Source organism: Sceloporus undulatus, chromosome 9, assembly GCF_019175285.1.
Source record: "Sceloporus undulatus isolate JIND9_A2432 ecotype Alabama chromosome 9, SceUnd_v1.1, whole genome shotgun sequence".
Taxonomy (NCBI): domain Eukaryota; kingdom Metazoa; phylum Chordata; class Lepidosauria; order Squamata; family Phrynosomatidae; genus Sceloporus; species Sceloporus undulatus.
The window spans coordinates 29,641,633-29,651,555 of record NC_056530.1 but is presented as its reverse complement, the minus strand read 5'-3'; the positions used below and the strand labels follow the sequence as shown (position 1 = coordinate 29,651,555).

The following is a 9,923-nucleotide window of genomic DNA, read 5'->3' as shown; positions in this document are numbered from 1 at the left end:
TTCAGCATATTTGGACGCCCTTCTCTGGACACGCTCCAGCTTGTCCACATCCCATATGACTCATTGGAAAGGACAACAATGCTAGGAAAGGTAGAAAGTAGTAGAAAGAGAGGAGGAACACATGCCGGATGGATAGACTCAATCTGGGAGGTCATAGGCCTGGGCCTGCAGGACCTAAGCAGAGCGGTTGAGGATAAGGGGCTCTTGGAGACATCTCAGGCATAGGATCATCATGAGTCAAGGTTGACTACAAGGCAGTCAGCAACCGCCAGCTTGTTCATCTTAATCTTTGTACACCGCTTTGATTGTCTCAACAAAAAGCAGGATAGAAATAAAAGTTTTATTATTTATTATTTATTTATCTTGCATGCAGCTCTGAAGCCTTTCCACTAGATGGCAAGGTCTCCCTTGGACAACAGAGATCCACAGGTGCGACGCAGGAAAGCTCACATTCTGCAAAGGGTGAAAGAATCATAGAATCATAGAATCCTGGAGTTGGAAGAGACCGCAAGGGCCATCCAGTCCAACCCCATTCTGCCACGCAGGAACTCTCAATCAAAGCATCCTCATTGACAGATTGCCATCCAGCCTCTGTTTAAAGACCACCAAGGAAGGCGACTCCACCACACTCAGTTATATCGATGTCCACGCAGCTGAGATGGAACAGCGGACTCACTTTGGAACTGATTGCTTTCTTTACAGTTTCTTCCCACGTCACTTTGTTCATGTGAGTATTCCAGAGCCACATACTGTACTTATCTGGTCTTTTCCCCTTGCGTAGCCTTGCATGCTTGCACGCATTCATGCTTACACACAAAGTTTCTGACATTGAGCAGGACCATGTAATTTTAAGCGGTCATTCAGACGTCGTTTTTGTTTTGGTGCAACAATGCAAATAATCTCACTCATACGTTTTGGGTTTACTATTCACACTGTGGAACCACACCGATGTGCATCTCTGCAAGTTCGGCTGCTCACACATGCAAGCATTCGACCCCTAGCTACTATACTTTGTAAATGCTATGTAGAGGCAAGAGCCTGCCCCAGGTTTGCACATGGAGCGGTTGTACCATCTTCTCTAGGGTGCTTTGCCAACAGCTTTGCAAGTATACTTTATAAAAATATACAAATATGAAGAGCTGCTTCAGACCATTGGTCTGTCTCTCCCAATAGTTTCAAATCTGACTGGCAATGATTCTTTGGACTTTCAGGCCAAGGCACTTTTTTAGCCCTGCCTGGAGATGCTGGGTCTTGAACCCAGGACCTTCTGCATGCAAAGCACATGCTCTGCTCCTGGGCTATGTTTCCTCTCTGTAAGGCGGAGTCTGTGTCCTTAATCCACATTTATGGTAATTTTCCTAAAACTCTTTTGGATCAACACCTTTTTGGTGTGTTGACAAAGAGCAACTAAAAGCAATGTTCATGGTTTCCTGTGGCATCCTCTGCATACAATCCCTCAAATTAAGTTTTTTTATCTGGAGCCTTTGCTTATTCTAGGTATCAAAATGTGGTGAAATGTTTCTTCTTGATGTCGTTGTGGTGGTGTGCCTTCTGATTTATGGCGACCCTATCATGGGGTTTTCTTGACAAGCTTTGTTCAGAGGGGTTTCACAGTTCCCTTCCTCTGGGGCTGAGAAAGTCTGACTTGCGCACGGTCACCCATGGCAGAGCAGGATTCAAACCCTGGTGTCTGGAGTTGTAGTTCAACACTCAAACCACTACACCATGTTTTCACAATAATGCATGATAAAGAAGGGTCCTCTGTGATTGCCATCCAGGTTTATTAAGGGCCCAAACAGACAGGCCAAAATAAAGCTGCTTCAGGTCACTTTGGATGTACTGTATGCTGTTTAAATGCTGCATGCGTCCTAAGAGTCCGGAAGTTGTGCCATAGCAATGCTCCAGTCCTACGAACAAGAGTGCAGCTCGGTGCAGCTTCTGGCCTCTTAAGATGCAAGTGTCATTTAAACAGCATACCTCCAAAGTGACCCAAAGTAGCTTTATTTTGGCCTGTCTGTTCGGCCCAAAGTCAACACAAATGGACCACATTATTTTAAATAAAAGGTCAGAAATCACTGATCACCATGTACAGATGTAAGAGCTGGACAATGACAAAAGCGGATAGGAAGAAAATAAACCCCTGAGATGTGGTGCTGGAGAAGAGCGCTGAGGTTACCATGGATGGCTGAAAAGACAAACAAATGGGAGTTTATCACACTGGGGCTAATTTTGGCGTTAAAGAGAGATCAAAGTGCATTTAAAGCATCCTGCAAATAAAACGGCAGGACGAGTAATTGCATGAATGATTATCACATGCAATTGTGCATATAAATTGATATCGGAAATGCTTTGTCGCTGAAATCCCAAAAGTAAAAAGATGTGCATTAATGCACGTTTGTGACCGCTTTACGGGCAGGTTTTGTGCGACGTTGTGTGAAATCGTTTCGCGCAATTACGCGTTTTTTTCTGAGATATTCATGGGATAAACTCCCGATCTCCTTCGTGTGACAAACTCCTTTGACAAGACTCTCCTTGGAAGCCAAGGTGATCAAACTGAGGCTGTCGTACTTTGGACGCATCACGAGAAGGCAGGACTCTTTCGAAAAGACAATAATGCTAGGAAAGATAGAAGAGAAAGATAGAGTCGGGGATTTGTAGTTTGTTGTGGCACCAGAGCTCTCCGACAGAGAAGGCCAAGTTTCACAAATGACAATTCCTAGAATCCCATAGCACTGAGTCACAGCAGTTAAAGCGGTGTCAATCTGGATAATTTCTGCAGTGCGGATGCATTCTTGGCGATTGATAGATGAGATTGATGCCTATGCCATGAGAGACAGCCACTTTATAGTATAGAATTTGGTATGTTTAATTCTCTGTTTATATGACTATAGAAATAATGAAGGAGGCAAGGTTCACACAGTGGGCCAAAATGCAGAAAAGTGAATGCGGAACTACAGCAATCCCCATAGTTTCTTGCCAATATGGGGATGATGGGTGCTGTTGTCCAAAAGGCAATGTCTTCATTGCCTGCAGTGGGCAACGTTCAACAGTATCTTACAGACCTTTGTGCATTTTGTCGGAGGCTTTATCCCGTGTGGATCACGTATTGTCAGCGCAGTCGCCTTGAGCGTCCTCTGCTTTTTTCCGCACGGAAAGTGTCAAACGAAAAAGATGGATTGGGAGCCGCGGGAGCCAACGTTGCCATCTTGTCGGACTAAAATAAACTCCCCGTTAATAAAACAGCGGTTGGGGAATGGGACGCAAGCTTTTTCGCCATAAAAGGAGCTGCGTTCGAAAATATTGCCTTTCGAACCGTTGCGGGGACTCCTTTTTTTAAAAAACCCATGTTGTTTGTATTTATAATATAATATAATAAAATAAAATAATGACTTTTGGATATGACAGCGTGTGTGTGTTGTGAATGTACCCAATATCTATTTACAAGTTTCACTCTGTGACCCCGAAAAACAACTTGGAACTGGAGCGAGTTTTGCAGAAGGGCGAGTGTTTTGGATAGGCGATAGCGATCTGATCTGTATTTAAAAGCAAACAGACATTTTTAAACCAATGCGGGCTTGACATTTATGGGGACGACTTAGCATAATGCACTTTTAGTGGCGCGTAAAAAATTCAGGCGATGGGGAAAAGTGCCACACACAAACACACACATTTCCTTAGCTGAGCTCTTGGCATCCTATAGTTTCTTTGCCATGTTATCTGATGTTATTTGCAATGAAAGACGTAAAGGGCGAAGCAAAGGAAAACAATGCCAAAGAAGTTACAAAATCCCAGCAGACATAACTATCAGTGCACATACTAAAGGCTGGATGGATGAGGGAGTAAAAGGGGATCAGTGCTTCTAGGGCAGATTAAACTCTTGCCATTCAACATATATATATATATGTCTGTGTATTAAAATGCAGTACTGACATTGACCTGTTGATAAGTCGACTCAGGTTATAAGTCTGTATGAAATGATTTTGTATTACATAATTTGACCAATATATAGTTAATATAGATACTAAATATAAAGTGTGATATCATATAACTTCCTCTGGAGATATTCTGATAGTAGATAGTCAATTGTCCTTGTTATACCCATATATTTAGTATACAGTACTGTTAAATCCATCTAGGTGCATGATTCTGGATTTTATCCTTGACATTTATGTGTGTGTGTGTGTGTGTGTGTGTGTGTGTGTATGCGCGCGTGCACACACACACACATACATATATACTCAACATTTCATAGCACTGTATCACGGCACTTAAAGCAGGGTCAAACCAGATTATTTTCTGCAGTGCAGATGCAACTCCCAAGTGCCACATCTGTGTTGCCGCATTGCGAAGGCAATTCCTGCAATGCACCAGGGGTTTCTTTTTCCATCAGAGCATGAGGGAGAAATTCCAGAAAGGGTCAAGAGTTCCAGTTTTTTCCTCCGATGATCTGCATGCTTACATTTTCTTCCAACGCCCTGGAAGTTTGAAAGTGACAGCTTACTTCCTCTGTGGACCCAAGCCAAGTTGGCTTCATGTTCGACGATCCTGTTCAATATCTTTTGCAAAAAGGCAGGGTGGGGGCCCACCTCCGGAAAACTTCTCCCTCTACAAGGGAAATCCTCGCATCGGATACAACAACAGTGTTTTTTTGTTCTGTCTAGCTTTACACAATGGCCTACCAGCTCTTTGCAACAGCGCATTACAACAGCGTTGTCCTTGTGTGCATTCAAGCTGTTCCCGATTCCTGGTGACCCTAAAGCAGTGAACCCATCTGAGGGTTTTCTTGGCAATGTTTTTTCCAGAGAGGGCTTGCTATGGCCATCCTCCGAGGCTGAGAGAGTGTGACTTGCCCAAGGTCTGGGTTTCCATGGCTGAGCCGGCATTCGAACTCAGGTCTCCAGAGCCAAAGGCCCAAAACACACTGCAGAATATCCTCTCTAGGAATCTCTAGGTTCTCCAGTGTGACTTTTAGTTAAAGTTAATCATAGAGTTTCACTGGAGGAGCTGCAAAAACCTAGCAGAGTATCCTCTCTAGGAATCTCTAGGGCCTCCAGTGCGAATTTTAGTTAAAGTTAAAGTTGACCATAGAGTTGTGCCAGAGGAACTACAAAGGCCTAGCAGAGTATCCTCTCTAGGAATCTGTAGGTCCTCCAATGCTATTTTTAGTTGAAGTTGACCATAGAGTTGTACCGAAGGAGCTACAAAGGCCTAGCAGAGTATCCTCTCTAGGAATCTCTAGGGCCTCCAGTGCGACTTTTAGTTAAAGTTGACCATAGAGTTGAGCCAGAGGAGCTACAAAGGCCTAGTAGAGTGTCCTCTCTAGGTCCTGCAGTGCGACTTTTAAAGTTGACCATAGAGTTTCACTGCGGGACCTACATATTCCCTAAGAGAACATATTAATTAAATCCGTCAATAATCAAATCCTCAAATATCAAAACTGCAAATATTCAGGGATGAGTGTATGTGAATCATATCCCATATATATATATATATATATATATATATATATATATATATATATCTCATATATGAAATAATCCAGATACTGTATTCATAATCCATATTGACCCCGCTTTATCTGCCCTGGCTCAACGTTGTGGGATTCTGGGAACCGTCGTTTATTGCGATACCAGAGCCCTTGGATGGAGAAGGCTAAATTTCACAAACTACAGCTCCCAGAATTGCAAAGCATTGAGCCAGGGCAGTTAATGTGGCGTCAAACCGGGTTATTTCTGCAGTGTGGACGCAGCCTAAGAGAGCCAGAATCCCAGTTCTCTGGTAGTTTTGCTCCTTAAAAAAGTCATCGTTTGGTATATCAGATTTGGGAACCTGATCATTGCAATTTCAAGTGGTCCCTAGCGCTATAAAAATATCAATATCAGCATCACCACCGTCCTTTCAAAAAAGAACTGGAGATTTTAAAAATGGCTTTTAATGGAAGAAAAGGAGCTGGTAACATGACATACATAAATACACACGTATGTGTGTGTGTGTGTGTGATGTTATGAGTTTATTTTCTTATAGTGTAATAGTATTAATAATAATAGTATTTATTTATATTCCGCTTTTTTGCAGAAGAATCAAAGCGGATTACAGCAATATGAAGATAAAATAGCATACAATTTTAAAAAATACAATTAAAACCCTCCAAACCACCCAATGTCTTATGTGTGTGTGGTGTGTATTTTATATATGTATATATGTATATTTACACACATATACACACACAGTGTATATGTGTGTGTGTGTGTATGTATGTGTGTGTGTGTGTGTATAGATATAGATATATAATTTTTCAAAACATATAAAACAAAATACAAAATTATAAACAACTAATAGAGAGCCAGCATGTAGTGGTTTGAGTGTTGTCTGTCTGTCTGTCTATCTATCTATCTTCAAATGTAAAAAAAGATCTCAAGCTTTAAACAAGAATTAAAATATAGAAAAATTAGAAACGTAACAAAACAACAGCAGTGGCCAGGATCCTGTTGTTTCGGCTAGAACCCCACTTTCAGCCTCTTTTTCATCCTAAAAACATACTCTGCACAAAACCTTCTGGACACCCAGACTTTAGTTCTCCAGATGTTTGGGACTTCAGCTCCCAGAATCCCTGACTGTTGGCCAAACTGGCTGGGGATTCTGGGAGTCGAAGTCCCAAACACCCGGAGGACCAATGTTTGGGAACCATTGCATGGCTTGCCACTATGGAGGGCTGCAAAGGGGAAGAAGAAAGAAATCCTTGCTTTGCTTCTTTTTGGATGAAAGGAGATATCATCCCTGTTTCATCTTGGCCTAGATATACAAGATGCTTTGCTTGGATTCGGCATCCTCTCTGTCCCTTTAAAAAGTCCCGGATCCAAAATATACAATTCCTACAAAGGCCAGCTGGGTCCAGTCTTTTGATTTCTCAATTCCCAGAAAGCAGCCAAGGAGGACTTTAAGGGTCAGCTCTCTGCAGGATACTGATTCAGAAGCACATAGTCTGCTGGGAGTTTGCAAGCATTTCAGAATGCAAAAGGGAAGCTTTGCTGGATCAGGCCAACAAGTTAGAAAATATCTGAAAGTTTAACTCGACTTCCAGATATTTTATAACTTTTTGGCCTGATCCAGCAAAGCTTCCTCAATGGTCAGCTAATCTAACCCTGGACTGTCCATCCAGATACATCTAGGAAACGGATAATTTTTTGCTCCCTATAACTTGGGTAATCTGGCCGGTCTATTTTGCCAATGCATCCCTGTGCTTGGTTCGTTGTTGTTGCTGTTGTTATTGTGCACCTTCAAGTCGTTGCCAACTGACCCAATGTGAACCCTTGGGCAAGTCACACTCTCTCAGACTCAGAGGATGGCCAGGGCAACCCCCTCTGAAGAAACGTGCAAAGAAAACCCTACGATAGGTTTGCCGTATGTCAAAATGACTTGGAGAAAAAAAAACAATATAATACAATGCAGAAAAATAATAGAATCTCAAAATACAAAGCGGCTTACAACAGGAATATAATACAATGCAGAAAAACAATCCGCTGACAGTAAAACCTGCACCCCCCCTCTCAAATTCCCTCCCTCCAAAAAGGCCGCAACGGCGGCGCCAGGCAATTGTCCTTGGCGCTCCTCCCCGATGGTATAGGGGTAAAGGAGAGTCCCTTGGGCCGCAGCCCAGATGGAAGCGGGCGGGCGGGCGGGCGGTGTCATCTCCGGGGAGGCCGGCGAGCCGGCTTATGAGGGGCCGCTCTCACCTGGCCCCTCCCCTTTCAAAAACGCCGCTGCGGCGGCAACAAAGAGTCCTCACCGGGCCGCTGCCAGGTGGAAAAAGGCAGCGGCGTCCTCCGGGGCAGCAGGGAGTCCCTTGGGCCGCAGCCCAGATGGAAGCGGGCGGGCGGGTGGGCGGCGTCAAGCGGGCGGGCAGGCGGCGTGTTCACCCAGTGGAGGTCATGGCTGAACTGGGCATCGAACCCTGGATGCTGGATGTATTTAGTCTGGGAAGAGACAGTGAAGGGATATGATTTACTGTCATTGTTAGCTGCCCTCGAGTTGGTTCCAACTCATGGAGACCCTGTAGATGAGACCTCTCCAAGAAATCCTATCCTCCACTGCAGTTTTGCCCAGATCCTGCAAGCCTTTGCCAATAATAACCCCCCTGATTGACTCTATCCATCTGGTTTGTAGTCTTCCTCTCCTTCTTTTACCCTCTAACATTCCTTTTTGTTGTTGCTAACTACCCTTGAGTTGATCTCGACTCATAGTGACCCTATGGATGAGACGTCTCCAAGCCCCTCTGTACTCCACCGCTCTGCTTACTGTATCTACTCATGTATAAGTCTAGAAATTTAGGTTTAAAAAATGGACTCAAAAAACCCGAGTCGACTTATCCATGGCTCAGTGTAAGTACTGTATCTTAACTCTTATTTAAAAGAAGCACAACACACAAAGAGTTATATCTGCTGGAATTTTGTATGTTCTTTGACATTGTTTTGCTTTGCTTCCTCCTTTAGATCCTTTGCTATATGCTCCTATGTTTAACCCTCGACTTATCCATGGGTCATAGCAAAATCCATAATTTTGGCCCCCAAACATGCCCTCGACTTATACATGAGGTTGACCTATAGTTGAGTATATATGGTAATTCCTGCAACCCTATAAAACCCATAGTGACCTTCTTAGTCCATCCATCTGGCTTGTGGCCTTCCTCTCTTCCTACTTCCCTCCACCTTTCCCAAAAAGTCCTTTCTTCTCAGGATGTGCCCAAAGTATGACAGCCTCAGTTTTGCCATCTTGGCTTCCATTTGCTTGTCTTTTTGGCCGTCCACAGGATCCTCTCTTCTCCAGCCCCACATAACCTCAAAGGAATGGATTTTCTTCCTATCTTCTTTCTTTACTATCCAGCTCTCACATCCATGTGTTAATAGGAAATGCAATGCCTTGTGTGATTCTCACTTTTGTGCTCAGTTGTATATCTTTGCGTTTTAGAATTCTTTCTAGCCCTCCCCATACTTAATCTACTTTTGATTTCCTGACTGCATTCCCCATTTCTATCAAGGTTTGATCCCAGGTATGGAAGCTCTTGGACTATTTCTATTTCTTCATCCTCTAGACTGAACCCGTGAAAGTCCTCGGTGGTCATTATTTGGGTTTTCCTTACGTTCTGTCCCTGCCTTTGCACTTCTTCTTTGCATCTTCCTTAGTAGTTACTCCAGGTCTGGGAGGTTTTCTGCTAGCATTACAGTGTCATCTGTGTATCTCAGATGGTTGATATTCCTTCCTCCTAGTTTCACTCCTCCTTCTTCTGGGTCCAATCCTGCTTTCCTTACATAAGTTATAAGTTGAACAGATAAGATGCCGCCTTGCCTGACCCCTTTGCCAATTGGGAACCAGTCTGTTTCTCCCTCTTCTGTCCTGACAGAGGCCTCTTGTCCCGAGTGCAGATTCCTCCTCTGGACTATCAGATGTGTTGGCACGCCCATGTTTTTTTTAAGGGTGCTCCATAGCCTTTTATGATCTTGGGCCAGTCACACTCTCTCAGCCTCAGGGGCAAGAAAGGGGCAACCCTCTCTGGGGAACTCTTGCCCAGGTACCCTCCTCAGGGGGAAAGGCCTTGGAGGTGCCCAGCCCATCATCCCCTTCCTTCCTTCCTTCCTTCCTTCCTTTCATTCATCTACAGTGCTATATTAATAAAGCATAATAATAATAATAATAATAATAATTCATTCGTTCTTTTTCTCTTCCTTCCTTCCTTTCTCTCTCCCTCCCTTTCCTATCTCTCTCTTCCTTTCTTCCTCTCTTTCTTTCTTTCTTTCTCCCTCCCTCCCTTCCTTTCATTCATCTACAGCGCTATATTAATAAAGCATAATAATAATAATAATAATAATAATAATGCATTCGTTCTTTTTCTCTTCCTTTCCTCCTTTCTCTCTCTCCCCCTCCCTTTC

General features: G+C 43.5%; 1 protein-coding gene across 1 annotated transcript in view; it reads left to right on the top strand.

Annotated features, from left to right (window-relative positions):
* The first annotated feature begins 235 nt into the window (after positions 1 to 235).
* The window catches only part of PLCB3 (phospholipase C beta 3), a 79,542-nt gene continuing 69,854 nt past the window's right edge, over positions 236 to 9,923 (top strand). The window contains exon 1 of the mRNA XM_042440178.1: positions 236 to 727. Coding sequence (XP_042296112.1) covers positions 659 to 727 — 69 coding nt within the window. The 5' untranslated portion in view covers positions 236 to 658. The remainder of the gene's footprint in view (positions 728 to 9,923) is intronic.